Source organism: Falco rusticolus, chromosome 5, assembly GCF_015220075.1.
Source record: "Falco rusticolus isolate bFalRus1 chromosome 5, bFalRus1.pri, whole genome shotgun sequence".
Classification (NCBI taxonomy): Eukaryota; Metazoa; Chordata; class Aves; order Falconiformes; family Falconidae; genus Falco; species Falco rusticolus.
In genome coordinates, this window is record NC_051191.1 from 72,507,359 (window position 1) to 72,524,380 (window position 17,022).

The 17,022-nt window shown below is 40.8% G+C and overlaps 1 protein-coding gene across 1 annotated transcript in view; it reads left to right on the forward strand.

Annotated features, from left to right (window-relative positions):
• PDE3A (phosphodiesterase 3A) overlaps positions 1-17,022 on the forward strand; it is a 263,210-nt gene that overhangs the window by 143,312 nt on the left and 102,876 nt on the right. Inside the window, exon 2 of the mRNA XM_037389254.1 lies at positions 16,610-16,660. Within this exon, the coding sequence (XP_037245151.1) occupies positions 16,610-16,660 (51 nt within the window). The remainder of the gene's footprint in view (positions 1-16,609; positions 16,661-17,022) is intronic.

The window sequence follows — 17,022 nt, forward strand, 5'->3', positions numbered from 1 at the left end:
TTCCATGGGTTTTGGTTTGGAGTTTGTTCTTTTTTTTCTTTTGAAGTTTTAATTTCAACACTGTAGTAAAACAAAACTGAAATGCTGTTGTCCCTGGATATTGAAACAGAAGGTTCTGGTGTCTTACAAATATCTTCTTTCTCCCTTCCAGCACTTGCATCCAAAGCAAATCTTCAGCAAATACAGTTTGTGAAGCATTTCAGTTTTGAAGAAACCTGGTTTTAATTCTTGCACTCAGGTCAACTGGTTGTGTTATTTGCTGTATCCAGGTGCTCTTTGCATTCTGAGGATGAGGAGGTAGTCTGTACCTCTACAAGATGCTTTATATCAGTCTGAAAACACTTTTTTTGTAAATAACAAGAAGTGTGAATAATTGAATAAAATAAAATTTAAAAACTAAACCAAAAACCTCAGGTATGTGTGGGCATTAGAGCTATGGCAGCCCCGTAGTACATTTTTAACTGTCATGGTCTTCAAATAAAGACTTAGCGTGTATTTGTGCAGCAAGACAGTAGGAATTTTCATGCTAATCTGTACTGTTGCAATAGCAGATATTTAGGCAGTGGATAAGCTACTGGGTAAATTTTCACATGCTTTCTGACCTTTCGGGTGCTGGCATTGCCTAGTCTTCTCAAGTGGCAACTGAGATAATTTGGCCCCTGAGATAAAGAAGGAGAGATAAAGTTATTTTTAGCAATTGCTTCCTTTAGTTCTGGCATTCGTTCTCTCCTACCCATCCTCCTCGCAGAGTGGAAGGATGCAGCTTGTTTATTATGTTTTACCATATCTACTGTGCTGGCTTTTGATACCAGGCAGAGCTGAGGTTCACCCTTTGGCAGCTTTCCCACCAGCACCAGGGCAGCCCTCTGTGTTCTGGAGATTGCAGATCAGCCGCAAATCCTTGGTTTTCAATTGTTGTATTTAATTCCCCCACAGCCTTTGCAGTCCTGGTGGTTAGAAGCCTACTCTCTCTCTCTCTTAGAGGAAAATTATTTACTTTTTCATTACTATTTTCTTTTCTTACAGTTCAGATTCCAGCAACTTAAATTTCTAAGAAAACTTCAAATGCTGTCAGAAATATTGTCACTTCAGAAATAATCTGTACAACTGCAGAAATTCAGCATGCGTGTCTGCTGTAAATTACAATAAATGTATTTGGTACTGTTGTCTTAAGAGGTCCCAAATGTTTTGAGCTTATCCTTAGTTCTCTGTGTGGGCACTACCTGTGTTTCCATACCCTTATTTCTTGATCCTGTATTTAATATTGTGGAAAACATTGGTAGCATGAGGCTGAACCCCACTTTTTAGTCATAGGTTCAACAAAGTGTGGCATTACAAGCTAGTAGTGGGGTGTTGCCTGGGAGCTGCTGTTCTCATCCGTGACCATCTCTTCCTTGGCATTGCACTCCAGACTGCCACTGAGAAGGGCATTTTTCTCTCCACTGCAAATACTCATTTTGTGTGGCTCCTTTGCAAGAAATGAATCTCCTCTCATCAGACTGGCTGCATAGGCAGCTCCTCAGTCCCCCTTGAACTTTCTGACTTTCTGGTTAACTAGCACGGGTGTTTTAATATGAACTGTCTTCCTGTGAAAACAAATGAAAATGCCAGTTCCAGGAGCGCACTGTGTGCATTGAAGGGAGCAGGGTGGATGTGTGGGAAGAAAAGTATTAAATTAGGAAAAATATTTAGGATATATACATTTTTATTTATCTTCTATATTATAGGTATGAGAAGGGAAGTTTGTTCTTTTTTCCTTTTCTGTATTTCTCTCAAGCTCATAAAGCATTTCTCAGCCTCTATCGCTCTTGCATGAACCAATGTTGTTGGTGGCCCTGGTTCCCCTTCGAGGAGGTTTTGTCCTGAAAAAGGGACCCATTGAGAGAGCCAAAGGCACACAGACACTTGGCATTCAATATGCAACTGCTTATCTCCTGGCAACATACTTGTGGAATATGGGTCTTGATACTGATAAAGTAGGTAAACCGTCATTACCTATGATTTCTCTTTCTGAAAAACGAATTGCATGGAAAAATGGAAAGTGGAAGACAGAAAATACTCTCCAACTCATGGAGCTTTTGTGGTGAACACTTTCATGCCAAAATGCCTAATGCACCTCAATCACTTGATCCTGATGAATAAATCAGAAAGCTTCATGAGAATGTTTTTCTTCCTGGCATTTCAGCTCTTCATCCCTTCTTCTCACTGTTCATCTCTGCATCCATGTGCAGAGCTGAAGTGGACTCCATGTCTTTAAAGTTCAGCGAAGGTTCAGTTCAGGTCTAGGGCACAGGTATGGGTTTTTCACTTTGTTCAAGTCATCTTCTCTAGCTAAAGTCCTTCTGACTGAGGAAACAGGATTACAGGATGCCTGAGTGTTCAGCCACAGATATAGAGGAAAAACTTTCACTATTTTTGATTCTTTTAGGTTTCCTATCTTTTTTAGCACCTTCCTAAAATGGAAGGTTGTTGATATGTGAAGCCTGTCCTCTTTCTGATATTTAGAGGGCTGAACAGTTTGTTTTCAGAAAGAGTGATAAGATCTCCTGGCAGCTAAAAATGAGAATAGTTCTGTTCCCTGCTGTATGCCCTCAACACCCCCAAAAAAGGACGTGGACATAAATAGTTGATCAAAATTAAGCCTAAGGTCTGATCCCATGAACTAAAGATATTTAGTTTCTATTCCCAGTTTTGTGTACCGTGCTGGGTAAATGCCTCAGTTCTCCCATCTATGAAATGGAGAAAAATGATTTTTTTTTTCTCACAGAGGTCATGTTTAAGTTAACCAGTTTGTATGGTGGTCTGGAAATAAGTGCTTTAGAAGTGGTTGCTACTAAGATTGCTCTAATTTGCAGCTGATATATAAGCAGGGGGCAGGGAGAGACTCAGCCATTTTACAGAGACTCAGACTAATTGTATTTAACCACCTCTCCCAGAAGATCAGGCTGGTTCCCAGGTGTGAGAGGGAAAACAAAGGACAACATCCAGGCCACACTGCATTGATGAAAATGTTGTTAGCATTAGGGAATTAGGATTGTATCTGTAATCAATACAGACCTGGAGATCTCTTTTTCGTAGTCAGGGGACCAGATCTGCTTATCACTTTGCAAGGCTTTTAGCTGGAAATAGAAATACCTTTCCATATGGACTTTCCTGGTTAGGGTATGGACTTTCCTGGTTAGGGTACAGTGGTGTATACTAGTGTATACTAAAATAAAACTTCTGCTGAATCAAAATAGCATTTTTACACAAGCTGAACATAAGAAGATGAAAGAAAAAATATTTGGGACACAGAAAGAAGGAACTTAAATTACTTTTTCAGCAAAAAAGGAAGGGGCTGAAAACACTGTAATGAGATTAGTAGAAGGGAAAGCTCTTATTTCTGAGGGAGTGCTGAACAGCTTGTCATAAGATGACTGCTTTTTTTGATCAAGTTTCTTTTAGAAGTGTAGCAACATGCAAAGTTACATTACACAAGGAATAAAATTCTGGGGAAAAAAGGACCAATGGTGAAGGGGGAAGTAGTTGCTCATATAAAAGAAAGCAAATTTCAGAACTTTCTATTTTGAGTAGATGGAGCTTTTTGACACACAGCTTTTTCTTTTCTTTTCAACCACAGAAACTACTTAATTTTGTTGAAGCCTGTTTCTGAAAGGCAGATTAGTTTAAATGACATATTTTCAGTGGAAGATTCTTCTGTTGAAAAGTATTTCAGCAGCTTTCATGTGACTCAGTTTAACTGAACCAAAACTGGGGTCCTAAAACAGAGGGCATGAGGCAGCTGCACGTCTCAAGCCCACTCCTTTGAGGTTAGCCCTTCCAGAACAGCTAGTCTCCTCTGCCCTGCTGCCTTTTTCCTTCTCTAAAACACCAGCTGGTATATCCATTTGCACAGTGATACCCCTGAATAGCGTATATTCTGTGCATCCCTTACACCATGATAAGAGACTGCACCTCTTGCGGGCTCTGGTTTTGCTGTTAGCAGTACTGTGATGCTATGGAAATATGGCTTGGGTGACCACGTGGGATTAAATGTTGGCAGACAACACTGCAGGGGAATGTATTTTATTATGTCCCTCTAAGACAACATGCATGATTTTATGACTTGAAAAATAAAATCTCAGAAGCAAAGCTTTTAAAGAGTCATATTGGTTTGAAAGACAGGATTTCAAATTGTGCACAAATCTGCAGCCATTCTGAAAAATCTGGTTTACTTTGGCTTCTAGAAATCTCCACAGCAATTTCTCCCATTAGAGGGGATGAAGCTGACTGATGATTCCCTCCTGTACAGCACAAGCCCGGTATTCGTATTCCTGGCTTTTGCCTGTTTATATCCAGCATCTCTGCAATCCAGATGGGGGAAAAGCACATGTGACAGCGTGTGTGTGTGTGGTTTGGAGCAGCAGATGGGTGCGAATGACAAACTGTTGTCTGTGTAGGCACCTACCTAGAGATTACTCAGAGTCCTGCCTCTGTGTGTTGTTTTCTGTTCCTATGCACCGTTATCGAAGTGGACGCTGTCAGGGCTCCTGCCTCTGAAGCTTTACCTAACTTGACAAGGATCCTGTGCAGGCATCCAGATTTCAGTACCTTTCAGTACTAATGTCTGTTTGTGATGTACCTTCCATCTAAGGACGCAGTGATTGTATTAAAAATCATATAAGGAGAAAAGCAAGGTGGAATTGACTTTATATTCAAACTCCCTAGCAAAGGCAGATCCTACTTCAGTGTCTTTTTGTTCCCCAGGTGGGCCTGTCACCCTGCGTTTCTTGCTCTATTTGAGTCACCTTTCCCTTTTCTGCCCTTATGCTGAATGTGTTCTGCATAGAGAGAGAAATGATGGAAAGTGAAGTGCACTGAGAGAGATGTCAGTGTTTCTGTTGCAGTCCTACACCTATAGCTTTCAATATTCTCAGTGCGTGGGCACGCCATTATCAACTGGTGCAGAATTTCACACATTGTCCGACAGCATGACTGCAATGAAAATTATGCCTTTTCCAGCAGTGGGGAGATTTGTGGCCCAAATGTATGTTGCATGCATTTCAGCTGGACTGTCACTTAAAATTGTAGAACAGGAAAGTCTAAAATACATGTGTAACTTGTTTCCTTGAACTAGTTCCTTTTGAATCAGCAGGGTCACTAATGCTGCAGTCATGCAGGCACACATAGTTGCTAGATTAGGAATGCAGTTAGAGCAAAGTTTGGTGTCTGACTTGTGGCAGTGACTTAAAATCCACAAATTCTGTAATTTCTCTTTGCGTTAGTCCTGCCAGCTGTGCTGTAAGGCCTGACTGGGGTACCGACTGAAGGGGAAGCCTCACTCTGCCAGTGCTCTGAGCTCTGCTTGTTTTGTAGAGCCAGTGTAGCACCAAAGTTTAGTGCCTGTGGTCCCATAAATTTGAGGTAGGTAATCAAATCCTGTTGCTGTCTGGCTGAAACACATATTCTGTGGCCAGGAATTTGCATGTAAGTGTCAGTGTGAAATTATCGTGGTGAATTTTCTGTGACAGTTGTTTTTTTCTTTATTTTAAACCATGCAGTTACAAGGATGAGTGGGATTCCTAGTTTGCTGCTGGATAGGCATCTGAGCTCCATGTGAGCGCCCTGCTGAGGACAGTTGGAGGAGATACGGGAGCTGGGCTGCTTGGGGAAGGGGTGGGTGAAATGTGTCATGCTGGAAGAAGATCACTGAACTGATTTAATTAGTTCTGTTTCAGAGGATTCATTTTTGCTCGGGTCACTGCTACATTCATCTATTTGCTTTTTCTCCCCCTCTTAGCAATAGACAAATGCAGGGTGATAATTAATTTGGCAGGTTGATTGAGATTGGGTGGCAGAGAGGGGAGTTTTCCTGGATGAGTGATGAAGCATTGTTAGTTGAGCTTAAAGTGAGTAGTCTGAAATAGAAAGTAGTGTAAACCACCCCCACCACCCCCCAGGGTGTGTTTAAACTGAATGTACTTTGAGTTTTGACATTGAGGTTTTTAGTAAGCTACCAGGCTCTACAGTGTAATTTTAGGACATTTGCTAGCTGGGACTTAGCTGTTGAAAGGGCAGTGCCCTTCTTCTGCATTGTGAAACCTCAAAACCAGGAAAATGGGGTGTTAATGAAAGAAGTAGCTTTTGTGTGTATGTGACAGGCTGGAACGAGCTTTGGCGGAGCAATGCTCTTTTCTTTTCCAGGCCAACCCTGGAAGCTGAGGCTTCACCTGACCAGACGCAGTGCTGCTCTCATGGTGGGAGAAGGCACTGGGGCTCGGTCTGCTCTGTGTGCTAGCTTGAAGGAGGCCAAATTCTCAGTATCTTAAAATTTTCATTACTAAATCTCAGCTATCCCTCAGTGTGCTGCCATTAAAGTTAATGTGTTTCAGGAAAATGAGCTCCTGAAACTGTAAGAAATTATGTTTCTGGCTTTCTGCCTCACTGTATTTTAGCCTGACCAGGGGCTGATTCCTGTAATCACTGTGTTTTGTGTTTCACACCAGGTGGACATTAAGTTGCCATATTAAAAAACGACAAAGTTTGGGTTTTTTCCTTTTTGGTAAGTGTGTATGGTAGCAGAAGAGATCCAATTTGTTTAAACTACTGGATTCTGTTGCTTACAGAATTTCCAGTTTTGGGGGGCAATGGCATTACAACCTTTTTTTGACTTCTCTGACCAAGTGTTGGGCTTTGGGGGTTTGCTCTCTCACCCTCTACCCCCTTCATTTTTGTAAGTGGCTCTTTGCTCTGGTGAGAGTTTTTGAGTTGACAGCTATGACGAAATGCCATCCTGCACATATGAGAGAAGTACAACGGGGACACAAGCAAGTCATGCTTGTCCCTACCCCAGCTGCTGCGGCTCGGTTCCGTTGCAGAGGAACCACTTCTGAAGGTTAAATGTGTGGTGAAACCTCAATGCTCAAGTCCTAAGGGTTTTTTTCTGCTGAGACTGCCAGTAAGAATGTCAGTTTGACAAGGTTTTGGTTTTTGGTTTTGTTTTTTTTCTTCCTGTGAGGTAGACATCCACTGGGAATTGAATTGGGAAAATCCTATTTTTATGCAGACTACCAGAGACTGGTCAGCTGTTAGGTTAATGCACTTACTAAACTAATTGGATATGTATGAACTTTCATGCTTTTTGTTAGTATTGGGGGTGATTCACCTAAAATTGGAGCTTGATGGAAAAATCCCTTAAAAGTTTTCCTACTCTTGCAGTGGGTTTTTAATTGCTATGCAAAAACATATCCCCTGTACTTTCTTTGGAAGCAGAGACCCTGCTGCGCACTGATAACTAGCCAAAAAGAGCACGTCATCTTCAAGGCTTGTGTTGAGTAACAACAGAAAGTCAAAATACTGTATATGAACCTAGAATTGCTGAAAAGATGGAAAGCGAGAGGAAAAACTATGCACTAAAGAGAGAATGGTATTGGTAATATACGTCGCAGAGCAGATTTTTTTTTTTGTAGACATCTTGATTCCTTTAAAAATAGATAGGCTTCAGATACCTAAACATGCTTTCAGACTATGCTGACTTTGCTGCAGTAGCTTGCTAATTTATCCAGCCTGTGCCAGGCTTGGTGTTGTGACTGGGGTTCTTAATGCATAGTTAATGATTCCCAATGGAAAAAAATTAAATAACCTTGCTGACTTTTTCTAGGAACTTAACTACACCAGAATGGACTTGATTGTATAGCTTGGAAATCCAGGAACTTAATGTGTCTACTTTGAATAGCAAGCAAGGTTTAAATAGTAATTTTCTTCTTTTTAGCAATCTATTTTTGTTCTTTTGTCAGCTTGCTGTTACATTTAGGAGCCTTGATATTGCTGTGTTGCCCTGGCCATGCCCATGCCAAAGAATCTTCTTCTGTAGGTTACTGTCTGTAAATTATGGCCATGGGTAAGGTGGGAGGATATCAGAGTATTCGTGCCCACAATCTTTATCTCTCCAGTATGAATGTTTTGTTCTAAGGCTTTGGTTTACATGATTGTGCTCTGAATGGGAAAGTGAGACCATGGAAAATTTGGTGAATGCTTTTGTTTGTTGAATACTAGTCCACCAGATCAACATGCCAATTAGTAACCAGATTATTAATTTAAATATTTATTATTAAAATATTAAAAATGAAAACCCAATTAACTTTTACTAATATGTTACTAAATTATATTCTATATAATATGTGAGTGTTACTAATAAATATTAAATATGATACTGGATTATATAAAATGAGTATTTAATTTTAAAATTTAAAAGAACAGATTAGCAATTATCTATGATCAGGTTAATTGTTTTATTCATTTGTCTTGGAAATCCTTTAAATATCCAGATTAAGATAGGACTATTAACTTAGGAAGACTTTGCTAAAAGAAATCTGCTCCACATCTGCAAGTAGATGTTTGTGGGCACCTGTCCTTGGGGATCACTGATGAATAAGAGTTGCTTTTCTTAAAAAAAAAACCACACAAACAAACAAAAAATCCCCCTCAAAAAAACAAAGAAAAAAACCCTCCAAACACAAAAATTGTTTCCTTTTCTGTATTTTACTACAGCACTGCCTCCAAAACCTGTTGTTTGAAATACTGTTTGATGTGTGAAAGATTAATAGGAACCTGAGACATTCAGTGGTAGGACTGAAAATAATAGAAACCTGTACAGATTTGGTTTACTACTGTCATCTGCTTAAGTAGTTTTGACAAAAATGTATATAAATCCAGATGCAGGATCTGGAGGTGGATATTCCCGTGCCATTTCTTTTCCCCACCTATTATTTTTTTTTTAAAATTTTACTGTACCTTCACACTATCTAAATAAAAGCTGCTCATTGAACAAGTGATATGGAGCAAGGGGCACTACAGTTGTCCATGCTGCCAGTTTGCTGTGTCGTATGTCTTTATGCCTCCTGCCCCCAGGCAAGTGAGCCAGGATCCTTGAAGAAGTCAGATGCAGTTTATTGTCTGGAAATATTCTAAAAGGTCATATGCTGCCATGAGAAAAGTCCTCAGAAATGTAGTCTCTCTCTTGCCGTCTCACCCAGTGCCAGATATGATCTCATTCTTTTTATTCCTTTGGAGTTGAGTCCCTGGTTAAGTGCTCGGGATGGTTTCTTCACCGTGCCTGCAGGACAGCCACTGCTGGTGCCTTTAGGGTTGTCCTGTGCCGCAGCACCCGTTTGTCACCCCTTAGCTTACCTCACCAAGCGCTCTATTTTCTCCATTCCCTTTTGCCACAGCAGCTCAGTATCATGTTCACTGTCTCAACAGAGTATCTGCCTGATGTTTTTCCCTTGTTTTGTGTAGCCTCTGGCAGTGCTGTGGCTCATTGCTTGACCTGCCAGGCAGGCTGTGAGAGAGCTGTAGGGATTGAGGAGCCAGCTCCCTCTGGGGATACCAGCTTCACCAGGGTACCGGCTTCAGAGGGCTTAACTCCATCCCCACACTGGGCTCATCCTACAGGGAAGCCATTCACTGCAGCTCCTTTCCCCTTTCCAGACCCATCATTGTACCTCACTGTCCCTGCCTTTGGTTCAAAGTAATGCCAAGTTTCAAAGCACTTCTGCCTGTTCCTTGGTTTAAAAATCTTATCTCTGTTTCTAGCTGTTATCCAGCAGCACACAAACCTTTGAAACAACTTATTTGATAAAGAAGCAACTGAAAGACTCTTACACACGCCCATACCCACCCAATTTATTAATTTAGTTAGTTTATTCTAGTGGGGATTTTTGTTTTGTTTTTTAACCAGTCTCAGAATGGGGGCTGACCTTGATGATTTGCAGGGCTCCGTCCGATGCATTTGGAGTATTTGGGTGGAGAGTTTCCTCCCCACTAATTGCACAGCCAGAGGCTGTGATGGGGTGAGCATGCAGCTCACATGTCTGGCTGAACAGCGCAGCTCTGACATCTCGTGCTTTAAGATGTTCCTGGGAGTTGGCGAGTGGTTGTGGAAAAGGAATTGTTTTTCCAAATACTGGAGCACTTTGCTATCTGTGTGTCATAGCCTACATGTGCCTGTGTATGATCATGCTCACCACACAGCAAGGAAGACATCTCTGATGCTTTGGATGCCTGCAAGGCAAGCTGCAGCCGTGCCATTCGGTGGAGAAGGTGGTCGCTGCAGCCATGCAGTTGCTCCCCTGTTGTGTGACCAGCATCTGGCAGTGCTGAATCTCAGCAGCTACGGCCCACTTAGCTTCACCTCCTGATGGTGTCCGTATCAAAACTGCACTCCCTAAGTCAGTCACTAAATCACCTAGCATATCTTGATTGACCATGAAAGTGCAGGGAACAGTCTAGCAAATAAGAGGAATCCTACTCAAAATAACATGTGCCAAAAAGCCCTGTGAGTTTCTGTATGACCTGCATATTTGTGAAAATAAATGTTTCTCCTAATATGTAATCAAGGAAATAATTTGTGCTTTTTTTTTTTTTTTTTTTGTTACTGAAAAGGGAGTTTTGTGCCTGCATGCTGGTAACAAGCAGTTTCTTTTTACCAGTGGAAATATGATCCTGACTGAAGCATAGCTAATACCCATTCAGTCAGAGAATATGTATCATACTGTGCCCCATTCAACACAAGCTCTAAGAAGGCAGTGTCAAAGAACTCAACAGTGAGACACTGTTCCACATCCTCAACATGCCCATTCAACAAAATCTCTTCGAAAGAGGGAAGATGTTATGCTCATGTTTAAATGCAGATTCTGCTACTTTGGTGAAGTTTGAAACCAGGTGCCAGCCAGATTGGATGCTCCTATCTAGCTCTACTGGACACTGATTCCCAAATATAAGCAACTCTTAAACTGCTGGCTACCTAGCCAAAACTTCTCAGAATCTCATTGGTATTTAATTTTTGCTGCTACTAAATGTTCTAAATCCTTGTAGGAGTGGCTAAAAGGCATTTTTACAGGGTCCCAGGTGTTTCGAGGAGCTCATGGTGTCCTGTTTATGTATTATAGCCAGTTCAACAGAGAATATTGGATGCTAGGGTTTGGCTTCCAATCACAGATGGGGCAGGGGAGCAATTTCTCTAGCATTCCTGTGCTTTGCTTTGTTGCGCACCTTTTGTTTATTCACTAGGGGAGAACAGGGCTCACTTATACTTACTGTAATGGAAATGTGGTGTCCAGCTACAGTCTGAACTCTAAAAAGTCCTAGGGAAGAAGCCAGTGAGCTGGGACAAGGTCCTGAAACATACTTTTGGACTATGTGATCCTGCTTCAGGCTGTTTGAATCCTCTTTACTGGCTTTGGTGAGTTATGGCTGATTTAGCTCACCTTTGTCGTCACTGTCTAATATTTTTTAAACTGTAAAAGTGTTGTGTATGTGTAAATAAATATCTAAATAAAATTCTGGAGTAGTAGACTATAATCTGAATGGAATTAGAATAGGCTCTGACTTGATTTAAAGTCTTTTATTGGACACTAATACAACTTCATTGGTCCTCTTAAGTACTTACCGTGAAAAGATCTCCTCATTCCCTTTAATGAAACTGTGCTAAGTGTTATATTTGCTTAAATAAAAATCCCCGTGTTTTCAAAATACTGTTGCATTCTGCTACTGAGGATTCCCTCCCCATCCTAAGAACATACATGGGACTGCTCGTATCCTAGATGTTGCGGGGGTTTCCCACTTGTGCCCAGTTGTGGAGGTCCTTATTTCTGTAAGTTGTCTTTTGGGTTGTTCTGCATTTTTTTTAGCCATGACAGTTAGCAGTATTGATGGTTCAAGGGTGCCAAAATCAAAAACCTAGGCCAGAAAAGGAGAATACTTAAAGAAAAAACAAGACCCAGAAACAGCTAAACAGGTTTGAATTGGCATTCTTTACTTTCCGTCTTTTTACTTACTTAGATCTTTCACAGTATGTGTGGGTCACCTTTTGCTGCAGTTCTCTAATACTAAGGAGGCTTAGAATTATGGTTTATGAATTTTAATGAAAGTTGAGGTTATTATGTAATCATATGCTGGGTCTGTAATTAAATCACCAAACAGGAGAAGAACTGCATTTACAGAGGTGGGAGCTGAAGATGCTGATTTTTAAATATCTTTGCTCTGCTTCGGCCTGGGTATCTCAGATATCTAATGCAGACAGTCCCTTATAGCATTCCTTACTCCTCTGCAGGTATCATTGCATTAGTGAATATCTGCTTTTCATTTAAAATGTTGTTTTACAACCACGAGGCCTAGAGATTTCATAGTGTTTATAGCAAAAGTGAGAGTTTTGGAGCACAGGCTACCACCCTACATGTTCAGAGCAAGCTAGCCCCATTTCAGTTTTTCTCTCTGTGACTGTGATTTTGGTATTAGGCTCTTCTCCGTTCCTGCCTCCTCTTCCGTTCACTGTCCTTACACTCAGGTGGGTAGGGGGAGGCTGATTTTCCAGGAGCCCCATTAGTCAATTGGTAGGGTAGAGCAAGCAGTTGGCTTTAGCAAAGCCTGTGGTTTTGCGCATTCTTGAACATGCAAGAGTTGTTCTTGTTACTGAAAGCTACCTTCATCTTTAAGTATTAAAACTGTCAGAGCTGGGTTTCCAGGGCAGTTTTAGATTAAATGTGAAGTAGATACTCTCCTTCTGAGAAAGACTGCATGCATATAAGCTGTGTGGGAGTTTTATTTTGGTTTTATCCCTCCTTTTCTGCTGCTGGTATGCTCAGCCTTAGCAGCCTGGCCAGTGAGAATGATAAAGTAACTGGATGGTGTGAGGCTGTTTACCATCACTCTGGACCAAATCAATTCATAGTAATTTTTAGAGGAGGTGGTGGGCTCTGAAACAAACCCTTCTGTTAGTGATAAACATAAACCCCTCTGATTTCAAACTCGTGTTTGTGGTTTCATGCGAGTACCAATTAAACTATATTTTTTTCTGATTTCTCAAGGTGGGCAAACCATGCCTGAAGGAGAATGAATGTTTAAGAAGACTTGATTTGATCCACTCAAGTAGATTTATGCTCACTCTATGTTTCTGAGTGTTTGTGGTTGGCTTGGTTTGTTGTTTTGTTGTGTTTTGGTTGTTTTTTTTTTTTAAATACCGTTTTCTTCATCTTTTGTTTTCTATAAAGTTTGTGGAAATTGCAATTTCCGAGTAGCCCAATAGGTCAGGCATACTTGCTTTCCTCCTTTTCTGCATATTGTACTCCAGCACTTACTGTTTGTCCATTCAAGGAAAATCTTTCCCAGGTTCAGCAGTAATCTAGCACAGTGTGGCTTGTTGAGCTAAAGGTTGTCATATCAAAGCAATCATTCCTCTGTAGAATGCTGGCCTGGCAGAGATTTTGTTACAGCTGCTCTACCCGGGGTTTTTTTTTCTGTGTTTTGTCTTAAAGTTTGAGGCCTGTTTGCAAGTGTGGCATACCTTAAATTTAATTTTCACTCTTTTGTTACTAGGGACCATTGCAGATATGCCAAGAGCATTCTAGCATGAGATGAAAACTGTTTTCTAGATTGTGAGGAAGAAACACATTTCAAAGCCAAGTAAGATTTGGTTGGTTTTAAAAATGGGAGAAAAAGGTTGGCTTCATATGGTCACGAATTTTACTACCGTGCCTGAAAACTGCCTAGAATTGGCAAGGTCTCTTACCATCCTGGAACTCTTCTTTTGCTTCCTTGTGCTTACCATTTTACCAGATGATAACCATAGGGTTAACTCAGTAGAGCATCCTAGCATAGTATGTGGCATACAAAGAGAGAACAATGGTGTTGCGGTTCTTTTACACTAGAGGCAATGGATCTATCAGAAAAAATACAAACATGGCTAATTCCACAAAGACATGTTTGAAGAGAAATTAAATGCAGGATGTGTAATTTGCTATGAGGAGTTAGCAGTTTGGTAATAAAATGGTGCTGGAATAAGAAAGGGGCCGCTCCGTTGCTTGCAATGCATTTATGACTGGTTGCTTCATTGGTGATTTTGGCCTCTCTTCAATATGTGATTTTGATAGTTAGATGCTGAGGAATGGAGCAAGGACAAGTTGTTAAAGCATCCAGACTCATTTTTCACTGTAATGTTATCTGCTGCTGCAACCCCAGGGTTGCCCACACCTGGTAGAGGAGCAGAGCTAGAGATGGACTAAAAGACACCTGCAAGCTGTGGACAAAGAGGAGCAGATCAGGGTCTGGATGTGGGTCTGGGGAAGAACGGGAGAGCACTCCAGGGGCTGAAAAATTGTGTGGACATGTGAAGCACAAGGCAGTAACTGGTGAACAGAGAACAGGGTGGGCAAACCATGCCTGAAGAAGAATGAATGTTTAAGAGGACTTGATCTGGGCTTGAGGATTGGCGGTGATCACATGTAACCACCCCTGGCACATGTCAGTCTGGTTTCCTGGGACTGGCTGGACTGTAAGCATCCCTATATTTGGTGTATCTCCTCTAATGGGAGAGATAACTCCAAGCTTGACTCTTTACTGTGTTGCTTCTTTTTGGTGGCAATAGTAAAGCAACTCTTAGTTTTTCAGTAAACTATGGATTCGGTGAGGGTAAATGCATGAAAAACCTGGCAGTGCGATCTCATTCTACACTTGGTTTTGATGGTGTGGTACATGCTGCAAAAAGTCTATCGAGTCTGGAGAACCACAGTAACCATAGCCAGGCCTGTAATATTAATCTTTTCTTAACTGTGAAATAACAGGCGTATTTTTGGTGCTAATTTCACTGGTAGGAAGCTGTAGGTAAAGATATCCCTTATCATGCTGGGAATCACAGGTGGTCAGACTCATGCTAAATTAATTTTTTTTTTAGCCAAGTAAATTAAGAAAGTGGGCACCACTTCCCCACAAGGCATAGGGGCTGAGGATTTAAAACTGAAGAGGTTTTCTTGGTCCAGAGTGGCAGGAGTCAGGGAGGAAGCACAGGTATGAGGGTTTTGGCAGAGGTTCTGTGAAGCACATAACCTTTGGTAGATGCATCCTTTGGTAGCTTTTTCATGCCAGTTATTTACTGAGAGGCCAGCTTTCATAAACATCAAAGCTTGGTTTCATACAGTAATAAGCAAACATAACAGTATGGAGAAACAAACAGGGAAACTGGGCACAGCCAGTGATTCCGCTAACAGTATATGGAAAAAGGAAGTAATTGCAGTAAAACGAGGGAATCAGTCATGAGGCTGTATCAGGTTAAAAAATGGTGTGACATTTCTGATCCTTGATGCCTACCTGCACATGCAGCTTGTCTCCAGTTATGGGTGTAAGTAATTGTAAGCAATAACTTAAAGAAATGAAGGAGCCCTTGAAGAACGAAAGGGTAAGTAGGAGCAGTTGATGGAGAAGATAAATATTTCATATAAGATGTATGTGGCTGTTCTTGGTTTTCCAAGTAGTTTTAATCTTTTGCCCTGGGATGAGTGTTTCGAAAGCATGTTCTGCAATAAGTATAGGTTGTAAATCCCATTGCCTGCCTCTGACCTGGGAGAAGACATTTTCTTTGGAAAAGAATGTTGGGAAAATAGAGCAAAATATTCATGACTGTTAAGTCATTACATGTCATGTTAACCCTCCTATTTCATTTACATATTTTTATATTTGCATTAAGCTTTGTTCCTATGAGTAAGAAAAAGCATTGCCCAGAATACATCCCTGAGTAGCTGTTAAAAAAAAAAAAAAAAAAAAAAAAAAAAGCCAGCTCCCAGGGTGGAATACATGCTGACCCAGCACCGAGAGGCAGGGTTAGCAGCAGCAGGAGCTGTTCCTGGGCGCTCCCTGGTGCTTTCCAGGATTTTTTAGGCAGCTGTGGGGATAGTGTCAGCAGTTCCCATTTGCCCATAATCTTTGGATACATAAAGCTGTAGTAAAGCCTACTGGGTATTCTCTCTCCTCTCTCCTCTTTTTCTTGTCCCCCACCATGACATCTGTGGAAAGAGCTGCTGTATGCAAATTGTATGTTACTTAAAGAAAGAGTGAGTGCCTGTGTGGCATACAGTTATGTATTAGAAAAAAGATGGGAGAAGACCATTTTTTCTGGAGTCCATCTCTACCATCCAATGTCTGACCACTTCGTTCACAACACAGTCTCCTGTAGGGTTGGACAGGGGATTTGAGACCTGAATTTGGGCTGTAATTAATGCTTGCCTTCTCTTTAACTTGAGGAGCTATTTACCATCACAATTCTTAATTTCCACAAGAACTCACCATCTCTAAGCTCTCTCTTTGCTTTCTTCTGTAATATAATGACCCCAACCTGTTTTCCTTTAGAGGGTGTACCTCTACTTTTTTTTATGTTGAGAATAATACCACGGTGAGACAGAACTAAAGCCACTGCTAACTTTCATGACTGGTATAAAATCTGCTATTTAATCAAATGTCCCCTGATTTTGGTAATCTCCTTGTTGATATATCAGCTTTCCTTTTACCAGATCAGTATTAAACGTTTGGATAAAGCTGAATCTATGGAAGTGGGAATTTTGTTGGCATGAGCAGTGTTGTGATGCTAGATATGTTTTGGCTCTGAATGTAAAGGTACAAAGTTACAGTAATAACTCCCAAGTCTTCTCACCCTCATTATGAAGCTAAAAGCTGTGTGAAATACTTCGTAAAAGCAAACCGGTTTCTTCAAAGAAAACATGTAATAGATATAAAAGCGTGAATGATTCAATTAAAGCTAATGAGTGCGATTTCTCATTTACCTGTGCTTTTCTGTGTTTTTCAGCTCATGGGGCACTCTGAATGGGATCACAAACGAGGACCCAGAGGCTCACAGGTCAGTTGCTCAGTATTTTGTGTTTGGTTTTGGCTTTTTGTAAGTTTGAGGTATTCAAGCAAATTTTCCATCTGAGATTGGCAAAATTGTTCATTTTGTTAATATTTGCAGAATTAAATCAATGGAAAAAAGCATAAAATCATGACAGCTTCCATTAATATAATTTTTGAGCTGTAATCCAAACAGTTGATCCAGACAGAGCTGAGTCATGCACAGAAAGTTTCTTTCAGTAGCAGAAAGTTGTATTAGATATATTGGGAAAGCATTTCTTACTCAGCTGTCTCCATCAGGATGGTAAGGGAATGCAATTTCAAATAATGTATGTTTTGTGGTGGTGGTTGGGGTTTTTTTTTTAAACCTGA